At 39.3% G+C, this 14638-nt stretch overlaps 5 protein-coding genes and 1 non-coding gene across 6 annotated transcripts; 3 read left to right on the top strand and 3 right to left on the bottom strand.

Annotated features, from left to right (window-relative positions):
• Positions 1-39: 39 nt before the first annotated feature.
• ndufa1 (NADH:ubiquinone oxidoreductase subunit A1) lies at positions 40-1692 on the bottom strand. Its single transcript, XM_034211840.1, has 3 exons — positions 1438-1692; positions 1246-1335; positions 40-198 (listed from the first exon to the last, which is right to left on the bottom strand). Exons 1-3 carry the CDS (start codon positions 1537-1539, stop codon positions 178-180), a joined length of 213 nt encoding a protein of 70 aa, XP_034067731.1. The 5' UTR covers positions 1540-1692; the 3' UTR covers positions 40-177.
• A 429-nt stretch (positions 1693-2121) lies between these two features.
• upf3b (UPF3B regulator of nonsense mediated mRNA decay) lies at positions 2122-6248 on the top strand. Its single transcript, XM_034211838.1, has 10 exons — positions 2122-2481; positions 3094-3200; positions 3293-3399; positions 3484-3582; positions 3722-3832; positions 3942-3985; positions 4069-4257; positions 4344-4501; positions 4588-4912; positions 5291-6248. Exons 1-10 carry the CDS (start codon positions 2371-2373, stop codon positions 5417-5419), a joined length of 1380 nt encoding a protein of 459 aa, XP_034067729.1. The 5' UTR covers positions 2122-2370; the 3' UTR covers positions 5420-6248.
• A 947-nt stretch (positions 6249-7195) lies between these two features.
• Positions 7196-9495, top strand: rpl39 (ribosomal protein L39). Its single transcript, XM_034211818.1, has 3 exons — positions 7196-7304; positions 7629-7732; positions 9278-9495. Exons 1-3 carry the CDS (start codon positions 7302-7304, stop codon positions 9324-9326), a joined length of 156 nt encoding a protein of 51 aa, XP_034067709.1. The 5' UTR covers positions 7196-7301; the 3' UTR covers positions 9327-9495.
• On the top strand, positions 8711-8842 carry LOC117543499. The gene has a single exon (XR_004568573.1). It is a non-coding gene; the product is annotated as a small nucleolar RNA SNORA69 (small nucleolar RNA).
• A 355-nt stretch (positions 9496-9850) lies between the features above and the next one.
• Positions 9851-11743, bottom strand: sowahd (sosondowah ankyrin repeat domain family d). The gene is made up of 2 exons (XM_034211815.1): positions 11585-11743; positions 9851-11392 (listed from the first exon to the last, which is right to left on the bottom strand). The coding sequence occupies exon 2, from the start codon at positions 11305-11307 to the stop codon at positions 10345-10347; it is 963 nt and encodes a 320-aa protein (XP_034067706.1). The 5' UTR covers positions 11308-11392; positions 11585-11743; the 3' UTR covers positions 9851-10344.
• A 139-nt stretch (positions 11744-11882) lies between these two features.
• Positions 11883-14456, bottom strand: pttg1 (PTTG1 regulator of sister chromatid separation, securin). Its single transcript, XM_034211816.1, has 6 exons — positions 14345-14456; positions 13325-13417; positions 13087-13217; positions 12894-12981; positions 12423-12584; positions 11883-12049 (listed from the first exon to the last, which is right to left on the bottom strand). Exons 2-6 carry the CDS (start codon positions 13410-13412, stop codon positions 11949-11951), a joined length of 570 nt encoding a protein of 189 aa, XP_034067707.1. The 5' UTR covers positions 13413-13417; positions 14345-14456; the 3' UTR covers positions 11883-11948.
• Between the last annotated feature and the right edge of the window lie 182 nt (positions 14457-14638).

The raw sequence follows: 14638 nt of genomic DNA, 5'->3' as shown, positions 1-14638 counted from the left end.
GTTGCTTTTGAAATTCACAAATGAGCCGAGAAGCCTCTGAAGATTTTCAGTGTGGAACAGTTTAATTAATAACAGGGACGATTGCCTTTAAAGACTGAAAAAACAAACAGCTGGATGTTAAATATAATCTTTTATTGTACAACTTTCTTCTCATCAGGGTCCTTATATCCGTCATCATCAGTTGATGTTCTCGAGTCCCTGTTGAGAAAGAATAGGATTATATTTAAAAACAATTGAAACAAATATTAAACATTAACCAATACATTTTTTGAGGATATCCCTGCCTTCAAAACAGCTTTAGGTTTTAGTTTAGTTGATGAATGTATGGAAATCATTATCTAGGCCTGAAGTTTAAGCATGTTCTGCTGTAAACCTCAGTGTACGTGCTATTTTACAGGTTGGGAAATATGTCATTAGAAAGACATTTGACTCTCCGTAATGCGTGCAAGAAGATACTAAACGATTCAACAAACGTAATCTTTGCTTATTTAATGTCTTATATTTGTTTAGCCTTGTCCTGTCAATGTCTTACTACAAGAGAGAGGTTGGAATCTGCTAGTTAGGTGAGGGATATGTTTTACTTAAAAACACACTAATAAATCCTCCAAACCTTTTTGCATTTTATATTAAACAGATGTATTTATTTGTCTTAATGTTACTTACCAAATATGTAATATGGCATTTTACCTATAAATAGCAGTTCTTAACATTTCTACAGAACCCTTTCTGCATGTTGTTCTTTATTTGGGATCACTCAACAGCAGCAGTTCCCTTTCATCCTAAGTTAAATACTATTACAGAATGATACATCTTTAAAAAATAAATAAATTACAATGCAATTATTATTTTCCACCTTCGTTTGTTTCCTGAAATTAATTTCCAGAAGACTCAAGGACAAAGTGATTTTTACCCTTAGAAATATTTGTATAATTATTCATTAAACCAAACATTTGTTCTAAATTTTCCAGCAATTAAACTCAGCCTTAAACATTTATTTTCCTAATGTGCAGACATACACATTTCGGCTGACAATGTGCACATCACTGAGATACAACCGGTGTGTAAATACAGACACTTGCTATATTAATGCCTAGCTGAGAGACACACTGAGCTTATTGGGCAACAGAAGAAAAAAAAAGGACATATTTATATTTTTAATCTATAAAATATAATATTTCGTTTCATTGTTATGCTTACTTTTCTCACAGAAGGTTATATTATTATCATCGACACCTGGACACTAACCTTGGACTCATGGTAGTTTCCAGTTCCCGACACCCGCTTGTCTCTCTCCATCAGATACCACTGCCAGGGATAACGAACGGTTCTCTTTTCCTGCAGGAGAACACAAGTATTTAATCAAGATGTTTTAAAGAACAAACATTCTGACAGCACTGTTAGCTTGTTTCTTATTAGCTACATTAGCATCCTGCTCACCTTTCCTCCGTTTGTGAACCTGTGTATATATGTGGTGGCGACGCCGGGAATGATCAGACATATGGTCATGACCGCGAAACTGGGCAGGATTTCATACCACATAATTACAGCCGGAGACTTTCAGCCCACTGAGAGCAACTTTGATTACAACCGAGTCGCCCTAACAGTTTATTTAGCTAGGAAGCTAACAAAATGTCGACTCTCTGACGACCTATGTTCATGTTCCGCTAGCAGAACAAGGAGAAGACTTCCTGTTGGGCTCTTTTCAAAATAAAAGTGTCAGCGCTTTATAGATGAAAAACAATGTCATTTTTTACTTACTACTCGACTATTTTTCCGTCAAGCCGTCAATACATTCCGATTTTCCTTTCGGTTCCTATATTAGAGATACGGTTGTGAAATATGTAATGCATTGTGAATTAGAGAAAGTACATTTAAGACTATCTATACAGAATAATAACAGATAGGTTTAATCAGCAATAAACACTCATTGTAATCACTATTTCGTACACTCCTTTAGTTTGTGTGTTAGTTTGTGTGAAAATCCTATCACATACAAAATACACAGCTCAAAAGTATTATCTTAAACAACACAGCTTTTATTTTGAAGGTTATAAAAAGGGAGTTGAATTTTCCCGATATCTAAAGTCATAATACCTTAAAAGAAATAACTTTCCGGTCGAATTAAAGCTCACATAGACAACAAATCGACACCACAAAAATTTGAAACAATTCAAATGATTTAAAATGTAAAATTCACGTGTTGTTTTCACTCTCAATGCCCCCCTCTGGTGGCAACGCCAAACTGCAGGTCCGACCAGAGGAAGTTACGGTTAGTTCTGTTGCTACCTACCACACGGCTAACTTGCTAAAAAGTAAACAAGTGTGCGGAATGAGATGAAATATAACTGCTTGACGAAGTAGATTTTGACCATGAAGGAAGATAAGGAAAACGCTAGACCGAAGGATAGAAGACTGGAATTAAATTGTGAAGATGGAGAAAAGACGGAGAGGTCCAAGGAAAAGAAAGAGGCCATGACAAAGGTAGAACTTGCTAGCTCCGTTAGCTACAGTTGCTATACGTCAGTTATTGTTATTTTTACAAGTTATCGTAACTATTTAAATAACAACATATTTTTACTAGCTGTGTTTTGTCTGATAAACTAAACATAGTCTACTTTGTAATGTTTATAGTGACTTACACAAGTATTAATATGACTAACCCCAACTTTAAGTCAATATCAGTCATCCCATTTTATGTTAATTATGTTCCTACTTCTTTATTGCACAAGTAAAAAAAACATTACAAAGAAGCAGTTTTTGGCAATGAAAATGTCCCTCGAACAGTGCTTTAAAAATGAATGTATAAAAAAGTGAATTAGAACACTATATGAAGTCTAAAATAGATCCTTAAAAACATGTAAAATAAAGAAATATACATTAATGGTAGACAGTTGGCCTATTTCAAAAATGGTTAAACTGAATATAAACATGAATGTAGTATTAATTTCAATATACATTTTATTCTTATTTCACTTTTTGTATGTGTTATTTTCTTTACTTATCTGGATGTCTTTATTTCCTTCCTTTCTTACCTTATCTTTATTTGTGTTCTCCCAGCTGTGATGATATATTCAACTTTCAATTCTTTCAAAGATTGTGATCAGACGGTTACCACCAAGTCTGACCAAGGAGGAGCTGGAGGAGCAGTTACAACCTCTCCCAGAGATGGACTACCTGGAGTTTTTCTCCAGCGACACCAGGTCATTTAATAAAAATATGTTTAGTTATTTTAAAAAAGCATGCTATTATTGACTCTAAACATGTAACCGACATTATTACTCTTTCCTTTCAGCCTTTCCCCACATCTCTTTGCAAGGGCTTACATAAACTTCAAGCACCAAGAGGATATAGTTCTCTTCAGAGATCGATTTGATGGTTATGTGTTCATTGACAGCAGAGGTATGAAGCTCACACATTTTTCCCTTTAATATTAAGGATTTCCCCGACATGGCTTGAGGTTAGTCCACATTTGTTTTTAAACAGGACAGGAGTATACTGCCGTCGTGGAATTTGCCCCTTTTCAAAAGACTGCCAAGAAAAGAAGTAAGAAAAAGGACGCAAAATGTGGAACAATTGATGAAGGTAAAAAACAATTCTATAAGAATATGTTATTAAGAGAGATATGGCGAGAATTTATTTGTCCTCTAAAAAAGCTAGAACGACTATCATTTTTAAATACTTGATATTTACATTAATATACAAATATGTTGTTTTCTTTCAGATCCTGATTACAATAAGTTTCTTGAAATTTACAACGGCGATGACGACAAGATGGCATCAACACCTGAGACCCTGCTGGAAGAGATTGAGGCCAAATCAAAGGAACTGGTTGGTATGTGAACAGTCCCGCAAATTAAAAAGTGCATCCAAAACATTATTTTGTATCTGTAGAACAAACACACTCTTGGAGGAAGGATTTCATGTGTTTTTCTCAATTTAAGCTAAAAAAACAACTCCTCTGCTGGACTTCCTGAAGAATAAACAGGTACATTTAAAGGTGGGATACAATTATTAACGTTAAATTGCATGATCAGGGCTGGCTTCATGTTGTGTTTGAACACTTTTCAGAGAATCAGGGAGGAAAAGAAAGAAGAGAGAAGAAGGAGGGAGCTTGAACGCAAGCGTGTGCGTGATGAGGAGCGTCGCAAGTGGAGGGAGGAGGAGAGAAGGAAGCGCAAAGACACCGATAAGATGAAGAGACTCGACAAACCGCTGGAGAAAGACAAGGACCAAGTGAAAGAAGAACCAAAGATTAAGGTGTGTGCTGCAGTCAACTAAAGCAGTTTAAAAAGGTTAAATCTACAATGTTTCATGATGTCTCCCATTTGTTTTCAAATGTTTAGCTCCTGAAGAAGCCAGACAGAGCTGAAGATGCTGATTCTGAGAAGCCCAAGGAAAAAACCAAGAAACCAGAGAGGCCCAATAAAGAGGACAGACCCATGGGGGGTGCTGATCATAAGAGGCGTCAGCACATCGATAATAAGGAGGATCGAGGAAGGAAGTTAGTAGCTGCAGTTATATGGTTTTTGAAAATGCATATCTCACCTTGAACAGAATACTCAGACAGGATTTGTGCTTCACACACAGAGGTGAGGAAGACGGGAGGAAGGAGTTCAGGGAGCGCGACCCAGACCGAGACAGAGAGCGCGATGGAGAGCGGGAAAAGGAGCGCCGCCAGAGGGAGAAGGAGCGCCTCAGGCGACAGGACGAAGACCGCCGGAGAAGGAGAGAGCGCGAGAACACTTTCAGGAAGGAGAAAAGGCAGGATGAGGCTAAAAAGGATAAAGAGCGGGCCTTTGAGAAGAAGAAGGGAGATCACACTGGAGAGTCCAGTCGCTCTGAGAGGTCAGAGAGGCCTGCCAAAGACCACAAGAAGGAGGAGAGCCTGAAAAGAGATCGGCTTCGAAACAAGGTAATGACTGTGTTTGGAAATCACATTCTAACATACTGCACACTACATACTTGTATTCACCGCATACTGCCAATGAAATACTTCTTCTCTGAAATATAGCATAACCGTATTACTATACATTTTTAGTTTATGATAACAATACTTTTATATTTAGAGCCAGTTACCTTTCAAATCAAGTTATATTTACAATCATTTTCAGTGTTATACTACACCTTAGCCAATCAAAAATAAAATGGAATGAAATGTCAGTATGCAATACTCAAAAAGGTTTGGCTTATATCGTCACGGTTAATTGCACTTATATTAACGTGCCTTAGATAAAAGTGTCAGCTCAACGTACTGTAATGTATTTCTAAGAAAGTTGTTTTCTTACATCAGGACCGGCCTACCATTCAGCTGTACCAGCCCGGGTCCAGAACCCGCACTCGAGGAGGAGCCGAATCCAGCTCTGCCGACAGGAAGCCAGACACCGAGACGGAGAAAGTGGCTGACAAAGGAGACGATTGAGCAGATTTCTACTTATGGCATTTTAAGTTTGGTGAGGAGAGGGGAGACAGGCCTGTGAGGCTCGGAGCAGCAAGGTGGCGCCTCAGGGCGACGGCACTGCAGCTCCAGCACCCGGCTCTCCCAGTCTCAGGGGCAGAGGAATGATTGCAGAGCCTAGCAGTGCCTGAATGTGTCCCTCTTTAGTTGTATTTGTTATGTAAGGTAACAGTAACCTTTGGAAAGAGTTTGGCTGTTGGGCACATTGGGTGAAGCCAAAGCTTTCTTGGACCACGTGAACTTAAAGTGACCTTATGTCAGTATTGTTTCTCTCATGTCAAGTGTTGCAAACGGTGTCTATTTAAACATATTCATCCATATCACAGTTGTTAATTTACCAGTTACTCAAAATGTCATCAATGCTATCAATATTGTTCTACTCTGTCTTGAATGGGATTCTGTTTTAGCACTGACATTTTCAGTTTCAAGTGTTCACATGTTAATCTTCCTCTGCCTGGGGAACTTCAATTAAAGTCCGTAACTCTCATATTCTGTTATAGGCTTCCACATATGCTGAAGTACATAGTCTGTATTTACAGGTTTGGGATCATGTGTTTTGTTCATACAGTGTCTGAGGAGAAATAGCCATTTCTGACTAGACTGCCATGTGACAGCTACGCCTGCATGCACACTTCAATCAGAGGGATCAACCTGTGGCCTTCGCCCCTTTTTCTAATCTGAAATTCCCCTTAAACATTCATGTGTGATGCACCAAACTGAATACAGCATGAGAATGATGTAAACATACAAAAACATTTTTTGACTGGATTAAAAAGATATTTGCTTAAATTTACATGCTTTGGTTTATTTTATTAAAGTGTGGGACTTTGAGCTAATTCATAACACTGTAGACGTTTAGTTTTGACACCTGTTCTAATATTCCTATGGTGGAATACGAAATGATTTTATTTCATTATTTGAAATATCCATGGTTTAAGAACTATATTTGAAAAATGCACCTCCCTCATGAACACAAAAAGACCTTACATGCAGATCCTGCTTTAGCTGGGGACCTATTTCAGTGGTACACAAACAAATGTGCAATAAGATTCCCTAAAAGCAGCCACAAACTACTTAAAATAGTGTTATGTAGTCCTATCTATAGTATATATTTCTATTAGCTATTCATATGAATTATTTGTAAAGTAATGAGTAAATAGACGAGTAACATCCTATAGTAATAGAAGAATAACTAAGTATCAGATAAAGTACTTTAACAAACGATAGAACATATACCTCAGCATATAATGATATATAACTGTTTTATAAAAGGAAAAACATACACACAGGGTGTGAAATGCATCACAAATTCAAATATTACAGACATAAATTAGGGTGAAAAGAGGAAACAAGGACAATAAAATAAACAGATACATTTTGAGTTATAGAATATAATCTACATGTTAGAGAATATATGCCATATTATACACAGCTAAACAAAATTGCAATACCTGGCACATAGTAAATAGCAATATTTTATTTTCACCATTTATAAATTGTTCATAAACTCTGAACAAGAGGTGAAACTTTTCAGCACATCAGGTTACCTTGGCGCAAACATTATATTTGCATGTGAATATCTTGCCTATCCATCAGCTTGTAACATAAACTCTGTAGATGAGTGCAACAGGTCGTATAACATCTCCAACACAAGCCAGAGTCCATGCTGTAAAGACGCATCATGCCTGAAGGGCCTGAGATGCAGGTAAACATCCCCTCCACCTGGTGTCGCTGTCTGTAGAACCTTCAGCCCGTTCGGTGCGCGCTGATTGGATAAAAGCCCCGACGCTACATCCGTCTTTCTCTTCGACCACCGCCATAGTTCGGGAAAGGATTGTGGGCAAAAATGGTAAATGCTAAATCTTTAAACATCCTTGTCTACAGCCCTTGTAAACCTACACCAATATATTGTGTGATTAATAGATGTATCAGGGGTACCTCACCCAGCTGTATGTTCTCTAAAAAGATTGTATATGATGACTTAAAAGGGCTGTTAAATGATGCTAGCCGGTACCCACTCTGTTGAGCTACGCATGTTAGCTTTAACTTCCTTTAGACATGCTAGATGCTTTCTTATAGTATTTTAAGATTTATTTAAAGTTTTAGACATGCAGCATTGGTTTGTAAAAATGTGTTGACGTGGTGTTAATGGCGACCTTTTTTGTTTTTCCAGTCGTCCCACAAGACGTTTAGGATCAAGCGCTTCCTCGCCAAGAAGCAGAAACAGAACAGGCCCATTCCTCAGTGGATCAGAATGAAGACTGGAAACAAGATCAGGTGAGATTATCGTGTGTTTTTGTATACTGTGCATCATGTTTTGTGAGGGTGGAAAAGCGTACGGTCTGTACATGTGGACACGCCGTATGGAAGTGGATTTGTAGTCATTGTGAGGTCACAGCAATTCACTTCTTTACACTTAGCGAGTGTATTGGGTGCATCTATTTTGCATTGATGTAGGTTTTAACATACCATGCTCAACAAATATCAAACATTTGATAATCGATACTTCATTCTGGGTTGAGGAAACTTCCTCAAAGATGACGCCATTAAGTGGTTGTCAGTCAAAACCAAACAATAGTCACATTATTTCGAAAAGCATCCATATCCATGTGGCTGAAACGGCCTTATCTGTTTTGCATTGAATATTTTTAAAATATTTGGCTACTTTTTTTGTTACTCTATTCATCAACTTATAATTGCTGCACTACTTTAAAGGCAGCTAAACTGCTTTGTCAGCATAATGGTACACTGACTAATGTATACCTAGGCCTTACACTCAATATTTATAAGTAATGATACTACCACTACATAAGTGCTAGACATTTCCTCATGTAGCATTACCTTATTTATTTTATTGTGAGGTTAATTGGTACACCTTATGTATTCTAGTTGGATGAAATAAACCCATCCAATACGTTACAACTAATTAGTAAGATGACAGAAGTTGAAGTCACGTAAATGTCGTCCAAATATACTAATGCAATATCTTCAAGTGAGTACATTTCGGTTTAAGCTTCAATGACCTCATAACTTCAACAGTAAAGTTTACTGAGCATTCAAAGGAAGAGTGAAATAGGAAATATCCTCCAAAGGTGTAGCAGATTATGTCCTGTATGAGAGGTTGTTATGTGTTCTGTATTTATTTTTATTATAAATGGTTTTAAAATCACTCAAGTGTTGAGCTGTCTCATCCCTAAGTGCAGAGAGATGCATGGCTGGCTAATGCAGGTTAGAAGCAGGAACTTCATGTCATGTAAAGCAGGTCTGCAATTGCAGCACTCCATTTCATTAGAGTGTTGTCATTAATCCTGCTGAGAGTATCTCTGCTGCAGAGCCCTGATTCCAGCTCACCATGGTGGTGATGAGGAAGCTCTGTAGCTGAACATTCACTTAGTCCCAAATGGCTGATCTGTCCACATGTTCTCCTGGTAGATTTCCAAAATGTCTTGTATGGAACAAGTACACATGGCTACAATAATTAGGTCCAAGTGAAAATAAATGATGCATGTAAATTTGACCTCAGAAGTTAATTTATAACTATCACCCAGTTGTCAGGGTGGTGGCCTTTTGAAATCGGAGCCGCATCAACATATTTTGCATAGCTTCAACTGAAGTCATTGGATTGTGTGATTTTAGGCTACAATACAATTCTGAAAATGTTACACCGCACAGATGACCTGTAAATATTGTCAGATACATTTAAAATGAAAATAATCGCTGGTTGCATCCTTTAATCCACTAATAAATGGATATTGGTATTATACATTATGGTATTAAGTACTTGAACACTGCTAACCTCCTGATTTTGATGTTGAATTTCAGGTACAATTCCAAGAGGAGACACTGGAGGAGGACCAAGCTTGGCTTGTAGACATGGGGGACCGTGGATCCCAGCCTCCCTCCATCCCAACATCTGCCAGGACCTCCAGCTGCTGGGCCTGAGCACCGGGGGAGCCATGTTATCTGGAGCAGCCGACGTTTTTTACATATACTCTGGTTATGCTCATGTTTGACAATAAAACATCTGTGATCAAACTTGATATAAGGATTTGGGTCATATTTTTCTAATCCATTTACAGAGTGTTATGAGAACCGCACATGGGGAGTGGTAATGCTGACACATCACTCTTGACCACAGCAGCAAATGCTTCTGAATCTTGTTTTTTTTTTGGGAGATCGTAGCTATTTGTAGTTGTTAGAATCTGAACTCTGACTTTGTTGCTTGTGCCAGAGACAGCAATGCTATTTAAGAAGTGTAATCTAGTAGCAAGACCTACGATATGTTTACCCAAGTGGTAACACTGGAAAAAATGTGCCACATCAGTGAACAGGAACATCTGGTTGTTGACACAAGCAGTGCTGGGTCAGCAGCAAGACATGTTTAGAAAAAGGCTCTTTACAGGCAGTAGGCTTTATTATTTGGGTTCAATGAGTTGCCACAATCATTTATTGAAGTGCAGTACATAAAATGGATGCTTTTGTGAGTGAATAGAAACATGAATGCCCTATACTAAGTGATCACTTAAAGACAAGCCATATCTATTTGACCCCCTCGTCACAGTGACATGGTGTACAAATGAGTAACGAGCAGTTACATTTAAAAGGCATGAGGTGAAAGTATTTAAAGTCATTGACGAAGTCAAACATTAGAAAACTGTTATCCCTGTTGGATCACAAAAATTCAACATAAGGAAATCTGCAAAACTAAATATTAAAACTAGTAATACGTGTTGATTTAAAGAGCAACACTGCCCTATGAGCATTTTGATGAATGCTCAAGTAGCCAACTCCAAGACTTTTACAGATATAGGCAGAATGTTTGCTTCATTAGACTGGAAACTGAAGATAATGTAAAATAATTCACATATTTGAAGGCCTGTGTCAAACACTCAGCTTTTGCTTCCAAGAAATGAAAAGGATGGTAGCAGTTTCCTTAAAGAGCCAAACCCCCAGCTGCCCCCCCTCTTAGTCCGGTCGAAGGAGTGCATATCTGTCTCTCCATGATCGACCTCATCATATGCGGTCAAGTTCATTGCGCCAGCGCTGTTGTTGACGTTTTTGTAGACATTTTGTGCACATCCTCCGCAGCTGTGCTCGTCATCCCAGGCCCCCAGCAGCTCCTTCATCTCAGGCGGGGCGTCTCCCGGCAGATACTGCCAGGCTCTCTTCCCATTGTAGTCCATGGCATCTACGTTGGCACTGAAGGCTCCGACCAGCAGCTTGATGACCATGAAGTGTCTGTGCTGGCTGGCCACATGCAGCGGGGTCAGCCCGCCGCTGCCCTGCACATTCACGTTCACCGGGATCCCCGCATCTTGTGCGAACCGCAAAAGTTTGAGCAGAGTCTCGTCCTGTCCTCTCTTGGCCAGCCAATGCAGCACCGAGTACCCGCTGATGAAATCCCTCCTGGTCAACAGACAGGGGTCTTCGGAGATGAACTCCAGGAGGGTTTCATAGTTCCCCTCCACTGCAGACAACATCCAGGCGTGCTCCATCGCATACAGAGCCCAGTCTGCGGCGTCTTGCTCGGAACACACACTGTAGGTCTGTGAAAGCACGCTGCTCGACGGGTTGCTCAAAAGCAACTCTTTCAGGTATTTCTTACGCATAGCGGGTGTGAGAGAGCTTCTCTCCGGATCCTCCCTCTGGTGTGCCCCCGGCTCGCAGCTGTTAGTGACCTCCAGCTGCCTCTGCAGCCGCGACCTACGCTGGAAAGCGCTGGGCATGACCTGCGTGCCATACCGAGAGAGTCGCTCCACAACGCTGCCCTGTCTGGTCCTCCGGCTGCCGTGGGTGTCGGTGTTACTGACCGCTGGTCCACGGCCAGCTTCACCCGATCTGCCCTCATTCATGCTGCCCGAGTGAGCTCAACGTTACTTCCCCGAAGATAGTGTCAATTTATCAGCTGGGGACAGTTTCCCTTAACTCCACTCATTCCTGTCATGGGAGGAAACGGTTTATTAATATATGTAGGCCTATAAACTCATGTATTCTAATAGTCTTAACATTATGTCAAGTTCCTCATTTGAAAGTATATTACACAACAAGAATGCATTCCTTTAGTACGATATACCAATTTTCAGTTTTACTCTGTATCCGGCTCCCCCCACTCAAGACAATTCTACACACCTGTGTCCAAAGTTCGTCCAATTGTATAGACCATTACACCTTAGTATTCCCCTTCCAGTGTTGTGGGTGAAGACACAAAATATGGATTTATAGTTTAAGGATTTCTCAAGCCAAGTTGATATCCTCGTTTCCTTTACAAGAGGAACTGAGACAAAGCTCATTCTACACCAATAGGGAAATTGCCACATGTGACCAGTGACACTGATGGACTTCAAAAGCAGGAAGTAAAAACATTGTTACTCCCTTGACACTTAACCAGCCAGTCACCCATTATAAAGAAACACTGTAGAGCAACTAGAAGAGGTAAAAGGGACAGATAAACTTTATTTTTAAAAAAAAAAAATGTCATAACACACATCAACATTTAGTCAGTAAAAGATTCTGAAGGAAGTTCAACTGTCAGCTCATCAAGTGTTTGTAGAAAAGCGTCCAGTGCTGAGCAATCGTCTGGAGAGGGGAAATAATCTGGAGGGGAAAATACAGCAAAGTTAATCATACAGCAGGTTAATGATACCTGTAGTTTTAAATCTGTGCACCATACTTAATGGCTACACCTGCTAGACAATTGTAGCTTATGCAATGCTGCCATTACAAGCTTTCCCATTCACGTGAGATAATGTTGCCCGAAGCCTACTTTTTGGAATGCATACACTAGTAAATTATTAAAATGTGATGCTTTAGCCAAAACAATGTGCACTTTCATTAATAAACAGATTTCAGTTATGGCATGAAATTACATATACTGTGATAACATTGTATCCACCCTGTGCTTCAGAGAATTTAACATCGACCAATGCTCATGTTTTTGAATCCATAAATATAGGTGTGAAGTCAATACCTGAACGATTTGGCATTTTTACAGGTGACAAGTTTGGAAGTGGGGCAATCTCAATAAAGTCCTCCTCAAACAGGTCTGGAGCCTGTGGGAAACTGGCCAAACCAGGCAGAGCAAAGCTACCGAGAGCAATCAAATCCTCAGGTATGCTGTACCTCTCAAACTCTGGAGGAAAAAGAACACAACTTTTTTGAAGTACACGTTTCAAAACTGTAACACAGCAACCGCATGGGGGGAAATGAACATTATACATGTTGACCCATTGACATGTGCATTTTTCTTATATACAGATGGGCCTCAAAGAGCCGAGTCCTGAGGGGAATTATTGGACTCAAGGAATCAAAGCTAATCAGAGGATGCAGTGATTTACACAGAAAGTCCGTTCTCATTGTGAGGATGATCTATAAACTCTGACTTTCATACCAAAAATGAATGAACTCTAACAAAACTGTCAGTGATGAAAGTGTTAATTACCTAGCGGGTCATAAGGGATGCACTTTTCAATTTCTGCATAGTCCTCCACTTTGGTCTTCTGTTCTGAAGCATGCTTGACTTTGGTTTCCTGTAGGGAACAAAAGATTGTGTCAACACACGTGTTGTTTGAGGCATTAAACACAAGATAGCCCGAGTACTTTCTGAAATTGTAACTTCTGTCGTTTATTCCAACCTGTGGTTTTAGGGTTTTCTTCTCTTGTGTGTTTCTAGCAGGGGTTGACATGTTATGGTTCACAGCACCAAAAGCTTTGCGACGACTTGGCGTGATTAAACTGTTGGCAGTCATTAAACATCCAAGTTGTTCTAGTTCGGGGGGAAGGCAAAATATTAAACCATGTTTCTATACGGATCAATATTACTGCTAGAAGAAAAATAAAAATCTTCAAAAATCACAAGGTTGGCACTCATACCTGGAGCAGACTGAATCCGCTGGCGCATCTTCAGTGTAGGCGGATGAAGACTTGCCATTTCACGCTCGGCAAAGATTATATGGGCCATTGTATCTGAAAACACAATCTGATATTAGCTACTGCATGACATAATGTATCACCATGGAAGAGACTCTGCTGTGGCAGACATTTCGACACATAGCAAGAGGAGCATAGGTAACATTGTTGCCTTCACATGGCTATTTTTTTGCAAGTGCAGGCTAATGTAACAAAACCATCATTAATGCTTTTGGAGCCGAATCAGTGAAGCAATGTTATCAGCAGAACATGGGAAACAATATCGATTGTAGTCATATTTACACAAACACCAAGGCTTGGCTCTTTATCTTGAAAGAGGTGTATCAGGGGATCAGGTCCTGTGAAATCATAACTAGTTCTAGTAGTCCCTGTGGCTGTGTTTACTCAGCATCTGACTCACAACATTTAGGAATAGTAAAGTGTACTGCAAATAATAGCCAATATGGCAGTGTTACAGCACTTAACAGATGTAGCTACCATTAATGAAAGACACGGACTCTCGTTTGGCAAGTTGGCTGTCTACGTCTGCCTACCCAAATATTCCGTTTTTCATGTAACACTTCACTCTACATCTTCATGATTGTTCTGTTAAGCTCAATAAAATCAAACTTAGTTTTATTTGTTTTTCTCATGGAAACGTTACATACAACCTTTGCAAACATAACAAGCACTATGCTAACAATAATTAGCTTACTTAAAATGTATATACAATGGTCACATTTAACCATCACTAGCCAACATAATGCCACATGACTGGCAGCTAATAAAGGGTCGATTAACCTTCCGTTTACATATTGAGGTCAAGTTATTGAACTATTCTTGAGCTAAATGTAAGACAGTTAGTTTAGCTTAGTTAGCTTGCGTTAGGCATCTTATTTTCATTATCCCTTTTCTAAAACGTAAAAGTGTTAACAAAAGACTCAACAGTAACATTGATACACAGGTGTTAGCAATTAACGTTACCTCGGTGTGGTTAGCGTCTTCGGTTGCTGCTTTAGCTCTCGAACCTCTGAGTTGTTATGATTTGGTCGTAGATTCGGAGTGACCGCGGCTCCTTTTTAAATTCGCTGCCTTCTTTCTATTGGTCGATGTAGCACAGAGGATTTGAATGGGCGTCACCAACAAAATAATTTGCACTACATATGGATTAAATAAAGGTTGATAAATAATCATAAAGTGGAACATCTTATATGTATGTTGTTAATATTTTAAAGTCATATGAAAAAATTGTAATAATGAGAGTTTTGACACTAACCA

This window comes from Gymnodraco acuticeps, unplaced genomic scaffold (assembly GCF_902827175.1).
Source record: "Gymnodraco acuticeps unplaced genomic scaffold, fGymAcu1.1, whole genome shotgun sequence".
NCBI classification, from domain to species: Eukaryota; Metazoa; Chordata; class Actinopteri; order Perciformes; family Bathydraconidae; genus Gymnodraco; species Gymnodraco acuticeps.
Note: the sequence above shows the minus strand (reverse complement) of the source record. Positions and strands in the feature narration are given on the sequence as shown.

What these genes read in the sequence shown, in the direction of transcription:
- ndufa1 (XM_034211840.1), bottom strand. Translation starts at nt 1,539, where the DNA reads ATGTGGTATGAAATCCTGCCCAGTTTCGCGGTCATGACCATATGTCTG. An exon ending in GGTTCACAAACGGAGGAAAG is followed by an intron (nt 1,336 to 1,437) that starts GTGAGCAGGATG and finishes GTTCTCCTGCAG; the next exon opens with GAAAAGAGAACCGTTCGTTA. An exon ending in GAAACTACCATGAGTCCAAG is followed by an intron (nt 199 to 1,245) that starts GTTAGTGTCCAG and finishes CTTTCTCAACAG; the next exon opens with GGACTCGAGAACATCAACTG.
- upf3b (XM_034211838.1), top strand. Translation starts at nt 2,371, where the DNA reads ATGAAGGAAGATAAGGAAAACGCTAGACCGAAGGATAGAAGACTGGAA. An exon ending in AGAAAGAGGCCATGACAAAG is followed by an intron (nt 2,482 to 3,093) that starts GTAGAACTTGCT and finishes ATTCTTTCAAAG; the next exon opens with ATTGTGATCAGACGGTTACC. An exon ending in GAGATCGGCTTCGAAACAAG is followed by an intron (nt 4,913 to 5,290) that starts GTAATGACTGTG and finishes TTCTTACATCAG; the next exon opens with GACCGGCCTACCATTCAGCT.
- rpl39 (XM_034211818.1), top strand. An exon ending in AAGACTGGAAACAAGATCAG is followed by an intron (nt 7,733 to 9,277) that starts GTGAGATTATCG and finishes GTTGAATTTCAG; the next exon opens with GTACAATTCCAAGAGGAGAC.
- sowahd (XM_034211815.1), bottom strand. Translation starts at nt 11,307, where the DNA reads ATGAATGAGGGCAGATCGGGTGAAGCTGGCCGTGGACCAGCGGTCAGT.
- pttg1 (XM_034211816.1), bottom strand. Translation starts at nt 13,412, where the DNA reads ATGGCCCATATAATCTTTGCCGAGCGTGAAATGGCAAGTCTTCATCCG. An exon ending in GCGGATTCAGTCTGCTCCAG is followed by an intron (nt 13,218 to 13,324) that starts GTATGAGTGCCA and finishes CCCCCGAACTAG; the next exon opens with AACAACTTGGATGTTTAATG. An exon ending in AAAAATGCCAAATCGTTCAG is followed by an intron (nt 12,050 to 12,422) that starts GTATTGACTTCA and finishes TTTCCCCTCCAG; the next exon opens with ATTATTTCCCCTCTCCAGAC.